The sequence below is a fragment of the Rutilus rutilus genome, assembly GCF_951802725.1.
Source record: "Rutilus rutilus genome assembly, chromosome: 7".
Classification (NCBI taxonomy): domain Eukaryota; kingdom Metazoa; phylum Chordata; class Actinopteri; order Cypriniformes; family Leuciscidae; genus Rutilus; species Rutilus rutilus.
Genome location: NC_140221.1, coordinates 102,781 through 116,376, shown reverse-complemented (window position 1 = coordinate 116,376; position 13,596 = coordinate 102,781). Strand labels below are relative to the sequence as shown.

The 13,596-nt window shown below is 40.5% G+C and overlaps 1 protein-coding gene across 1 annotated transcript in view; it reads left to right on the top strand.

Moving 5' to 3' along the window:
- sapcd2 (suppressor APC domain containing 2) overlaps positions 1 to 10,029 on the top strand; it is a 34,054-nt gene extending 24,025 nt beyond the window's left edge. Inside the window, exons 3-6 of the mRNA XM_084413187.1 lie at positions 5,294 to 5,440; positions 6,044 to 6,145; positions 6,372 to 6,473; positions 7,915 to 10,029. Of these exons, the coding sequence (XP_084269313.1) occupies positions 5,294 to 5,440; positions 6,044 to 6,145; positions 6,372 to 6,473; positions 7,915 to 8,043 (480 nt within the window). The 3' untranslated portion in view covers positions 8,044 to 10,029. The remainder of the gene's footprint in view (positions 1 to 5,293; positions 5,441 to 6,043; positions 6,146 to 6,371; positions 6,474 to 7,914) is intronic.
- Positions 10,030 to 13,596: the final 3,567 nt, after the last annotated feature.

The window sequence follows — 13,596 nt, the reverse complement described above, 5'->3', positions numbered from 1 at the left end:
TTTGAGCATGTGAATGCTGATTCTTGTCAGCGCTGGATTCTAGTCAGTGCTTGAGCACTGGTCTATGACTGGAAAAATAATAGTAATAAATAGTCGTTGCAAAAGAAACAATACATGTCGCATTAAACTGGCAGATTTAAGAATTTTGTAGGCAATTATTTTGCAAGTAATTACATGTTTAATCTGGTCTTGCCTGGATCTTTGGTGTAAACTAGTGAACGCCTGAACGCCCCTGTCATGTAGCGTGTTCTCGAGGGGCCTGGGAAAGTTTAGGAAGGCTCAGTACAATGGAGTGGTTTTCAAAATGCCAGTTGTGGTTTATTTTAGAAGCTACATTTCACAAGGTGCAGTCCACATAAAGTACAAAAAAAAAGAACAAAAATAAACTTAATGCAACATATACTAGTGCTAAAAACAAAAGAAAAAATGCTGTGAGCAGCAAAGCTGGCACTAAACAAGGCCTAGTGGCACATCCACAAAATAATCAGCATGTCTCACTTCAGACATGTTCAAGCGTTTGCACAGTATACACAGGATGCAACATTCCTCCTCGAACATGCTCAGACAGTGGGTTAAATATACAAGTTTCCCGCCAAACACTAGTGCGATGAACCATTGTCACGGGGTGGAGCCTGTAACACTTATCCCTGAATTCCACAGCAAAACATTGGCACCTAAATAATATAACTAATGTTCAAGAACTAATTTCTGACATGCAATAATCATAATATAAACATGCATAACATACAACCACAAACTCAAACATCTAACACCTCATAGCACTCATGTCTCTCTCCATCTTGAAAAATGGTATGTTCTGGTTATGCGCACTACCAGAGCCCACCTCCAAACACTGCTCAGACAGGTGAGATCTAACATGTGCTATAATATGCAAACTTACACAATAAAGAAATAATTTAAAACAAACAATGGCTCTCTATTATCAGTCAAAACATTAACACGTTGAACACTTGATGTTGGTATTGTCCATCCACATTTACATTGCCAACATACAATACGTAATAAACTATTCCCGCAATCAGCACACCAAGGAAATTCAAAATGGCATTAGGCTTGAACTCTAGTGATGATGTCATTGACCTGGTTCATCATCACAGCCCCCCTTTCAAACATGTTCCTTCCCAGTTGTTCTCTGAACGCCTGACAGTGAATTCACTCCCTGACAGTAGATGGCGCTTATTACTCACCATCCAGTCCTATTTGATCTGCAATTCCTCTCCATAACATCTCGCTCTTATCAAGATTTGTGTAGTCGCTGTGGCGTTTGTCGTACAGTTCTTTGTGTTCAGACACCAAAGAGACCAGCAGCTCTACATTCATCTTGCCTCGTTGCATCTTCGTCTTCATCTACTTACTTCCTCTTCGTCGTCGTCTTCTATCAATGTGTCGGCAAGACCGTTCTGTGCTTGAGCGCCACCAGGTACTGTAACTTCAGCAGCTCCAGGCACGTGAACAAAAGCGCCAATCTCATTGGTCGGCCAGTTTTGAATGCGGCACGTCAAACCAAAAAAAACAATCCTGAGGTGTTAAAAAAAAAAAAAAAAAAATGCTTTTACGCCTAGCGTTTTGAGCGTTGGTGTGCATACTCACATTATCAGAATAGTTCTGCTGATAGGTTTTGAATATTTTCTTGCCAGGTTATCGACTAAGCGGGATAGTTTCTTGCAATCACCTCGAGTTCTGTGGCTTGATTTGTCCAGAAGGTTTCCCTGTCCTGTTTGGCAGAACGCTTAATCTGCTGCAAGGATATGGCTGTTATTGCTCCGTGCGATCTTCCTTTGGTTTGATAGGGAAATAGTGTTACAGCTAATCCAATCATCATTCTTCTTTGTTTAGTCACAAGGCGTTAAACTTCGGCGATAAGCATGTGATAATCGTCCCGGTGTGCGCGAGGGTTAGCACCAACCAAGGTTATTATAGTTTTGCTTTTTTAAATTAGTTTTTATTTTAATATCGTTTTCAATTTTGCTTTAAATTTAAGTTTAGTTTTAGTTAGTTTCATTAATGGTTTTGTTAGTTTTAGTTTAGTTTTTATTTTGCAAACACATTTCTATTTAGTTTTTATTTTATTTAGTTTCAGTTTTAGTTTTAGTAATTATAGTTTAGCAGAGCAAACAGAACACTTCCAGGTTAGACCAAAGCGAGACGCACAATTTCAGCAAAGTTTAATGTTTGCTGAGATTACAGTTAACTCTTGTGCAGACATCTTAATAATAAAAATAATGGTTTGAGATTGAACAAAGCACCAAATAAATGGAACTTAAAAGTATACAAGAAAAAAAAAAACACGATGAAAAATACAGACAAACTACTTCATATTAAAGATGAAATCTTGTTAAACATAGTTTACTTTTTTCAGAGTGACACTGGTACATACAACAAAAAAACAGCTAAATTAATCTGACAACCTGCTGTGAAGCCAGTGTGATTAAATAATGAAGTATCTTTGCAGTGTGTGAGGTGTGCATGAGTGTGTACATGTTTTTCTATCGTGGTGGGGACTTAAACCTGAATGCACACACACTCATGGGGACTTGTGTCACTGTGGGCCTAAATTAAATCACACAGAATGAGTTTTTTTGAAAATGTGTGTGATGGGTAGGCTTAGGGGTCGGGTTAGTGTGTGTGTGTGTGTGATGGGTCGGTTTAGGGGTCGGGTTAGTGTGTGTGTGTGTGTGTGTGTGTGTGTGTGTGTGTGAGATGGGTCGGTTTAGGGGTCGGGTTAGTGTGTGTGTGTGAGATGGGTCAGTTTAGGGGTCGGGTTAGTGTGTGTGTGTGATGGGTATGTGTGTGTGTGATGGGTCGGTTTAGTGTGTGTGTGTGATGGGTATGTTAGGGGTCGGGTTAGTGTGTGTGTGTGTGTGTGTGTGTGTGAGATGGGTCGGTTTAGGGGTCGGGTTAGTGTGTGTGTGTGAGATGGGTCAGTTTAGGGGTCGGGTTAGTGTGTGTGTGTGATGGGTATGTGTGTGTGTGATGGGTCGGTTTAGTGTGTGTGTGTGATGGGTATGTTAGGGGTCGGGTTAGTGTGTGTGTGTGTGTGTGTGTGTGTGAGATGGGTCGGTTTAGGGGTCGGGTTAGTGTGTGTGTGTGATGGGTATTTGTGTGTGTGATGGGTCGGTTTAGTGTGTGTGTGTGTGTGTGCGCGTGTGTTTGTGTGTGTGTGTGTGTGTGTGTGTGTGTGTGTGTGTGTGTGTGTGTGTGTGTGTGTGTGATGGGTATGTTAGGGGTCGGGTTAGTGTGTGTGTGTGTGTGATGTGTCGGTTTAGGGGTCGGGTTAGTGTGTGTGTGTGTGTGTGTGTGTGTGTGTGTGTGTGTGTGTGTGTGTGTGTGTGTGTGTGATGGGTATGTTAGGGGTCGGGTTAGTGTGTGTGTGTGTGTGATGTGTCGGTTTAGGGGTCGGGTTAGTGTGTGTGTGTGTGTGTGTGTGTGTGTGTGTGTGTGTGTGTGTGAGATCGGTCGGTTTAGGGGTCAGGTTAGTGTGTGTGTGTGTGTGTGTGTGTGTGTGATGGGTACGTTTAGGGGTCGGTTTAGTGGTTTAGTGTAAGGAGACAGAATATACAGTTTGTACAATATATAAACCATTACGTCTAGAGAGAGAGAGAGTGAGTGAGTGAGTGTGTGTCTGTGTGTGTGTGTGTGTGTGTGTGTGTGTGTGTCCCGGGACATGTCTCCACATGGATAACAATATTATTAGCAGAAAATCTTTTGTAAAAACAAACATAACAACAGCACCTTTCAGCCTGTCAACCTTCATGAAAGCATGACATCACCACATTAAAGGTATTTTTGTGCTTGACGGACTTGTTTTGCTGTTGCACCCGCGTCTCTCACGCAAATGAAAGGACATTCTAAAAACGCTTCGCTCAAGTTAAAAGAAGTTCAACTTGCGTCTCATTACCTTGAGTTATTATTTCCCATTCCACTGCCACGGACGCATCCTTTATGAACAGCCGCTTAGGACTGTGTTCGCTGGTCCTTCATTGAGCGCGTCACAGGACAGCGGTTAATCGCCTCAGCAACTTCACGCGTGTGAAGCGCAATTTACAGGCATTTCCCTAAACAGCCAACGGTCAGACTTTCCACCAAAGTAAAGAGCTTATTAAATACGAAAACGATTATTTATTTTTGCTAATTATTATTTTATTTCAGTTAGTTTTTCAGTAACTGTTGTTAGTTTCGTTTAGTTTTAGTTTTTCATTTATTATGAATTTCTAATTTTATTTCAGTTTACGAAAATGTTTTTTGACCAATAGTTTTAGTCTTAGTTTCAGTTTTCGTTTACGAAAATAACCTTGGCACCAACAGCTCACTCTGTTCCTCCACTGTTTTAGATGCATTTTGTCCACAGAAATGCGTTATTCAGTGCTGTAATTTGACGCCGCTGACGGAAGGTTTCCGTGTGTGGTGGACAGAAGCGACTAATCCATAATGATATTCGTTGTAGATGATTTTCATTATCGATTGTTATCAATTTTATTTGATTAGTTGTTGCGGCCCTAATCACGATAACATTAAAAATGATCATGTATCGGCCGATGTATCGTGCAACTCTATTGTTCATCACAGCACCAAGAGGCCTACTTAAATAACAGAAAAAAGAAATTGAGTCTTTTTATACATTTGTTTACACTCGAACGTTTTTACATTTTAATATGGACTAAATCATGCCTTAGATGTTCTGATTCTTTATTTTTATTTTGCACTTTAGTCTAATAATTTAGACGTTTGTTTACATTTATGTATTGAATTTAAATGTTCATATTTCTTATTATAATAATAAAGTTATTAAACCTGTTTAATAGGACAACACTTGTTTTGTAACTTAATTCAATACCGTGATGAAAGCTTCAGCAGTTTTGGTGATGTTTCCACGAGCAGCAGGTGAACTGAAGGCTGAAGCGCTGTGGCTTCTTCACACTAGTACACAACATCACTGATTATAATGGGTTCTTCTGTCTTCCTTACTGAAGTGAAAGGGTTCTGGGTCGCCAGTAGCAAACAATGGAGCGCGCTCTGCTGGACAAACTACGTAATTACACAATTTACAAGCATTATATCTGTGTCATATACGCCGATGCAGATATATCTGTGGCAGGCTCATATCGGCTGATAAATCGGTCGGCCTCTAATTATAGTGTTCTTTATGTGCACATACGGTATCTTTAATGTATTCAGGTTTTAAAAAGTCTAACATTAGATTTTAAAGCATGTGCATCAGCCCTGGTCTTCAGGAGCAGGTTTTTAAGGGAGTTTAACGGTGTGTTTCTGTCAGCTGAAGCAGATGAAGGAGCTGGAGCAGGAGAAGGACTCTCTGCTGGCCGGCCTGGATGTGTTGGAGCGAGCCAGAGAATGGTACCAGACCCAGATCCACAACATCACTGAGACCCAGAGACTCGTGGGCCAGAGCCGCCACTCCACCGTACGTTTCCCATCACTGGTTTAACACGCCGTCATTACTGTGCTCATCAAGACATCTCATTCAAAACCACTGTCTTCCAATGGGAGGATTTATTTATTGATCGTTTCTAGCAGTCTGAGAGTCTCAGTATTTCTGACCGAAATTAAGAACACAAAATCGACCAGAGCTCTGACAAAAATGCTGTCATTTTTAATGATATTTCATTGTAGTCTAGTTGTGGGTTTTAAAAACTTTCCCAATAACTCAAAAAGTATTCCAGAATTGATCATATTTCAGAGTGTGGAGTGCAATGAACGACGGCATAACAGTGGAGGTTTGCATTGAAGTTTTAGATCAGTTTTCATTCACATCAGCCGAGTTTAGCTTCAGTCCAGTGAGAACTACAGGCGTGTGTGCCAGAACTAAACTGAGTTTGAAGATAATAAAAACCTTTGTCAAGGAAAAATTCTAAATGCTAATTTGATTTCAGTGTTTGGCGTAAATGACCAGTGAATGTGTATTTCTGTGGTTAATACAGATGCCCCAGAAAACCAATTCCAGGTGTCAAATACTGACCTCATTAATCTAAAAGCTCATTTCTGACACCATATTGCGTTTCTTCAGGAGTTTTTGGCTGAATCTTGTCAAAGTCGAATGGATGTTCTTCTGCCAAAACTGCAGGAAATCACGCGCTGCCTCAGTGATTTAATTTCTGTTTCTGGGAAGGTTCGTATAAACCTAGTTATTTATATTATATTATTAATTAGAATTAAACCTTAATTATATATATTATATATAGATATATTGTTGTGGTGTAAAATGTGAAGGTGATTGACAATAATCAAGTGATGTTACTTTAGTTTCCTGATAATTATTCTACAGCTGAATCAGCATCTGCTGTGTGTGTGTGTGTGTGTGTGTGTGTGTGTGTGTGTGTGTTTGCTGTTCTCAGACGGTCTCGTCCTCAGACCCGCTGTCGGCCGGCGTCTCGTCCAGCACTGCTCCTCCTCAGGCCATACACACACTGAAGGAGCACAACCGCCTGCTCACACAGGTCAGAGGTCACACACACCCGGACCACACATATCACTCCTAACACCCGATCAGATCCGTGAACTCGGATAAGAGACAGTTTCCTGTTTCATTCAGAAATGAGTCACATTACAGTCACACAATGTGTTATGTGTATGCCTGATTTAAGAGATGTGTTTTTAGTTTAGCTTTGAGCTGACAGAGTGTGTCTGCTTCCTGGACAATGGTTAGGAAGAGTTTTGGTGCTAAATAGGAAAAGGATCTACCGCCAGCAGTCGATTCTGATATTCTAGGTATTATCAACTGGCCGGAGTTTTGAGATCGCAATAGACGTGAAGGACTATAATGCGTTAAGAGCTCGCTCAAGTACTGGGAAGCTAAACCATTTAGTGCTTTGTAAGTAATCAGCAATATTTTTAAATGTATGTGATGCTTAATAGGGAGCCAGTGCAGTGTTGACAGAACCGGGCTAATATGGACATACTTCCTGGTTCTGGTAAGAACTCGAGCTGCTGCGTTTTGGACCAGCTGTAGTTTGTTTATTAAGCGTGCAGGGCAACCACCCAGTAGAGCATTACAGTAATCTAGCCTTGAGGTCATGAACGCATGGACTAATTGTTCCGCATTTGTCATTGAGAGCATATGACGTAATTTAGATATATTTTTAAGATGGAAAAATGCGGTTTTACAGATACTAGACACGTGACTTTCAAATGAAAGATTGGTATCAAAGAGCACACACACACACACACACACACCCACACACACACACACACACACCCAGGTTCCTAACCGACGACGAAGACTTGACAGAGCAGCCATCGAGTGATAGATTGTTTTTAGTAGGAAAGTAGTAGGAAATTACTAGTCATCCAGTTTTTTATATCAGCTGTACATTCTGTTCATTTTGTGAATCGGTAAGTTTCGTCGGGGTGTGAAGAAATATAGAGCTGCGTATCATCAGCATAACAGTGAAAACTAAAGCCATGTTTCCTAATGATATCTCCCAAGGGTAGCATGTACAGAGTGAACAGCGGTGGTCCTAGTACTGAGCCTTGTGGTACGCCATACTGAACTTCATTTACTGCTACAAACTGATAATGGTCAGATAAGTGTGATTTGAAACATGCCAATGCCACAGTTTTAAAATTACAGATTTGCTCTGATAATCTGTTTGGGTTCAACCTACATGCTATAGTGCATAAATGTTTGGTACTGTCGATACTTGCGGTACTGTAGAAAAACAGGTACCGTCAGGATTTTAAAATGTTGATACCGACTTGGTACCGAAGAATCGGTTCTCATGACATCTCTACAGTATATGGCTGAAATAAACCAGTATTTCCACTTGCCATCGAGCAGCATTTACCACGGTAAACCTGACAGTGGATCTCTGATCTCTGAACTGGTGTGAGTGATTGGAGGCGGGGCTATTTGCAAATTCATGTGTTTTTCACCTACAGGAAGTGACAGAGAAGAGCGAGCGCATCACTCAGCTGGAGCAGGAGAAATCTGCGCTGATCAAGCAGCTGTTTGAAGCTCGCGCTCGCAACACCCACGACAGCAGCGCACTCGACTCCACCTTCATCTGACCATCACCATCATCACTCCTCCAGAGACCAGCCCAACACCACTGTTCACTTTGAGCCCAATCACGCTTTCATCTGAGGCAGGGTTTACATGTCTTTCAGTGCAATTTGAACACAATAATACCAGAGAAGCAACAGCCCAGTCTATATCAACCCCTTCAGCTTCTCGTTATTATCACAGCTCCTCCATCTCAGCTGAGACTACATGTGCAAAATACAAGAAATAAGCAGAACAATAAACTGGATTCCAGCGCAGGACGGTCCGATGGCATGAACAAACGCGTCGGTGCAGAGGCTGCTTCTGAAGTTCACTACACGTTTCTTCTGGACAGTCTGTGTGAATGGAGCAGTCGATCAGTGAGATCAACGGTTTGGTGTAGATCTTTCTTTTAATTAGATTTTTCAGTTGTGGTGCTTTGATTAGTGTGCTGTGTTTTCAGAAAAAGTTGCATTTGTAAAGTTCCTCTCCTTCATCCACACACATGCAGACGTCTTTGGCTGTTTTCGAGCATCTCACCATAAGCTTTGCTGTTAAAGATGGCATGGAAAGTTAAAAAGACTTCTGAAAGGTCGCAGTGTAACAGAAGTAGCGGCAGATCTTTTCTTCTGTGTTGTGCCTTACATCTGAATGAAACTGATTATCGGAAAAGAAGAAATGTAGGGCGGGGCTTGGTTCTGTCCAGCAGTTGTTGATTGGATGGAGGTGGGTCTGAATGTAAGGGGCGGGGTTTAATCGCACTGAATGATTGGAGAGGTCCTGCACGCATCATCACCATAGAGAAGTCTGTCCTTGCACCTGAGAACCGCTTTATTCTGTTCCAGTCCAGTGCTCTCTAGAAGAAACCACATGATCAGGGTTCCTTAAGACTTTCCCCTCAAAGTCATTTCTTTGAATGCGTTTGTGACTCGCTGTCTAATACCATGGAAAGATGTTGACTCTTCTATTAGTTTGCAGAACAGAAAGTCTGTTTCAACGCAGAAATGAGAAGCTTGTGTTTTTAAGCACTTGTATTAATTCTTTAGTTAAACATGAGTGATATTCACACTAAAGTTGTTCTTTGAGGCGGGACTAATGAGTGAGAATGATTGACAGCTCACCGACGCCCTCTACAGACACGGTTTAATAATCACCTGGAATATTCTTTTATGCAGTTTCACTCGGTTCTGCTGGAGGGTCAGTAGTTTGATTCTTGAGCATGACTACAGCAGTGACTTACATGAATCACTTACTTCAGAGGACTAAATGCTTCCAATCTATATTTACTATAGCCATATATTAGCACAGCGTGGCATGAAAGTGCATTTCAGACCTGAATGATGAGAACATTACTAAAAATCGTAGTTTCAGCCCTGATGGAAGAAGGTCAAAATGAGAAAGGAAGGATGTTTGTGGATGTGATTGGACAACGAATATTTTATTGCGATCATCTAAAGATGGTGATGTTGGATAAGGAGAATGTTTGTGGGGTTTACAAAACCGGACGCTGTGAAGTTCATTTCAATCAAGTGAAGCACTCAAACGTACATCCTGGTGTTGAAGCATTTATACCTGTGTGAAATAATGTATTTAATTTTCCCTCTGATGATCTGGCACATGCTTTTCAGTTATTGCATGGAATAAATCAGCTATTCAGTTTACAGGAGCTGAGAGTGTTCATGAAGACGCAGTGAGTAGCAGCTGAAGAGTGTTTCCACTTCCATCCTTCTGTCTGAATCTGAGCTGATCATGAAGAATCAGTGATCTCCGTCGTTCTCTGCGGTTCGGCGTCTGGAAAAGTGATGGTTAAAGTGATCGTTAAGAGACATTACAGGAGACCAATCAATGAAGCTGAAGGACATTAATGTCATTAGAGGCTTTATATAAAAATATATATATGCTGCACATGTGATGTAATGAATATCATCATATTTCTCATTTCTTTTGCATATGTAATCCACAACAATCTTGATGCTTTCCCATTATTAAAGAGACTCTTCTGTGTCTGTCAACATCGCAGAGGTTTATTTCTTTAGTTTTGCTTTTCTACAGGAGACTTGTAGGTTAGATTAGTGTATTTTGTAGGTTAGATTAGTGTATTTTGTAGGTTAGATTAGTGTATTTTGTAGGTTAGATTAGTGTATTTTGTAGTTTTTGGTTTCAAGTTATTTGCAAAAATAGCTGGTAACACTTTATTTTGATCGTACATCTGTTCAGACTTACATCTGTTCAGACTCTACTAGTTATTAGTAGCCGTTCAGCCATTACAGTATGGCTATTTAAACATTAAAAACTGACAAAGTCTTTAGTTTACCATCTGTTGATAATCAACTAAAGATCAGTTGCTTGTCAACAAATAAATAGTTTGCGATCAGTAGATTGTTAGCAGACATCTTTTAGGACTATCTTATTACAGGGAACAACAGTAGAAAGTCTATAACCGATCAACAAATTACATACAGTTTTCCAATAATTATATGCAACATATTAACCATTTAAAATGAGAAGTTTTGCATACCTGACTGAAGTAGAACAAACACTATAGGCAGCACATCAGAGAAAGTAAGCACTTTTATTAAATCAAATATAAATACTACAAATAAAGCAACCTATTCTTTACTAGGGTATCAGCAGCACATCTGAACCACCTGATTATGTGACAAACATTATATTGAGCATTTCAAAGTGAGAAAACGTTCTCAATACTTGGGGAAAGAAATGCTGCCCTGCCCTAGTCCAAGATCAGACCACAGAAACAAACTCGTATAGTTAACAACAACCTACTTTAAACAAACTTAGCCTAGCTAGTTAACATCTTGTTGCCCACATTCAGACACAGAAGGTGATGAGCTGTTTGTTGTTATTTCAATGATCTTTGCAGAAGTGTGTATTTCCCCTTGAACTGTTCTAGGACACTTGTGTCTACAATGTAAATCTCTGAAATTGCTGTGGTGTCTTTCACAGCTTTTCTTGAAACACAAGCTTTCTTGAAAGCTGCGGTCGTCCTGCACAAGTTTAAGACACGTCGATATCTCTTCACCACATCTGAGACTGGCAACTGAAGAAAACAACAACCACAACAATAATGTGAATAAATCGCCAAGGATTGTTGTGTTGTGTGAGTGTGCGCAGGGTGAGCCACAGTATTTCACACATGTCTTCTCTTTAAAAGGGAGGCTACAACTTGGATGAAGGTGTGCGGCTTCTTTGATTTAGAGCATTTAATAGTCGGTAGTGTGAGGGCAGTGTGCCCATGAAGACTATTTGATGATTATTGCTATAAAACAAACTGAGGTAAATACTGTTGAGAACATTCTTAATTATTGATTACCATAATAGGCAAGCACATGTTTTATTTACTTCATTCATTACATAATGTATGTAAGAAAGCTGTAGTAAAATACAAGTTGGATACAGATCATCACTGATTCAAGAAAGACGAATAGCAGATAAATCGGGACGCTGGCTGTAACAGTTCAGCTTCTGACATGTTGATTTCATGTCATTCAAAAAAGAGATGACAAAAATGATGATGATTGGTTTGTGGGATAGTGTGCACAGTGCCTCAAAACCAGTATAAAGCACTAAACTAAAAATAATCACCTAAATACTTCATACCTAACCTAAATACAGAAGTGCTCGGTCACGTGTCAACGCTGCCAACACACAGCCCCAGGTGTGTCTGATTCTGATCAGTATACTTGTATCAAAACTTGTATATCTTAATTATACGAAAAGTGTTAGTTATTATTTTAAGAGGTGTTTTGGGGAAGTTAAAGCAGGAATCGCGAATCGCAGGAATATGACTTAATGTATTTAATAAACTTCAAAAGGCTATATTATTTAAATAAATATGAGCGCTAACTTACACGTTTCAACGTAAAAAAAGATGGTCCGGTTGTGGGCTCTAGTGTGTGCTGTTTCAGAGCAGTTGGCAATGAATGCACACCTACGTCAAGTGATCCACTAGCCTGACGTCATCATACTCAGATTCTAGTCAGAATAGGCTTGTTTGAGATGCGCCTTGTAGAGCCCTGCATTTCAGCCCGAGCCCGACGGGCCCCGACTTTTTTACGCCCCTAGGGCCGGGCTTCGGGCCAATTTTCACGTCATAGTTCACATGCGGGCCGGGCCTCGGGCCTTTTTTGGGTTATCCTTCTTTTTATATTTTTAGACATTAATTAAAAAAATATGAGAAGTTGACGTCGACGATAGAAGAACAAACATAGAAAGACATTTAATAACCTCATAACTTTCATAATCTTATAATTACACTGACATATGATTGACATGACAGTCTCACGCACGCAAGCACGCGCACACACAGAAGGTTTCCCGTCAGCGCAACCAACGATTCACCTCACTTGCAAATAATGGAGAATATTAAGAGAAAAATCGCAGAGTGATAGAAGAGAGGACTGGGTTAAAATCTTCCACTGTGGATGCTATTCTTTTTCTCCACGATGCTCTGTAAGAGACTGTTCTAACTTTTCGTTTGATTGGACTTTATTTTCGTTTAACTGTTGGAAACTAGGCTACTGATGTTTTTCGTTTTTCGTTTGATTGGACTTTATTTTCGTTTAACTGTTGGAAACTAGGCTACTGATGTTTTTCGTTTTTCGTTTGATTGGACTTTATTTTCGTTTAACTGTTGGAAACTACTGGAAAAAAGAATGGCCATGGTCTGTGGTGCATTTTTGAGGTAAGATAACCTGCAAGTTTGTTTTTGATTTTTTAAATTTAATTTGCTCTATTGCTCATTTCGTTTGCGAGCGCTGTTGCGAGCATGCAGCCTGAGCCTGCCTCAGTATTTAAAAAAAAAAATTACTCACTGTGGTTTAATAAATAAACATTAAACTATCTGTCTGTGATATGCTGCCTTGAAGTGTTTTATATCTATGGATTTTATTGTAGCCAAGTAAAGAATAAGCGTTGATTTGAGAGGCTAAATTGATCAAACATGTTTTACTCGCTGTTGGCTCGGCTGCTTGGTCGTAATTTTTAGCGCAATTTTCCACCGGACAAAATTGCGATTGTTAACTCATGATTTCTGTTCTGTCTGTGCGCACCAATCTTGCACTTCTATCTACTCCTCAACCAGACCCCCTAGAGACTTCGGGTTTTCGGCATTATGTTAAGGAAGGTCTAATCTCGGGAACGCACAAAAAAAATCCAGGAAAAGATTTACTATCTCGTTGTGATCCCATGACGTCAGAAAATTGCGCTAAAACACTCACTGAGTTCCCTTTCGAAAGGGAACTCTACACTACGTCAGAATGACGCTATGGGGAACGCCTCAGGCGTGACAGGTGTCTGAAATAAATATCAACTCACGTCAATCATGTTGACCGGCGACAGCCTGTGCATCATCAGCTTGAATGATGAGCGCGCGACCTGGATGTATAAAGGGGAGCCTTGCACACATGACAACATCTTTTCGTCTTCAGGGACTGTTTGTCTGTATTGAGAATATCGCTGAAGCGCGCGGGAGGCTCTCTCGAGAGCCTCTTGTGCAAACTGTGAGCGTTTTTTATTTAAAAATGCTCCGCTTTCGCGGACCCTTTTCTCGAGGGAGGAGG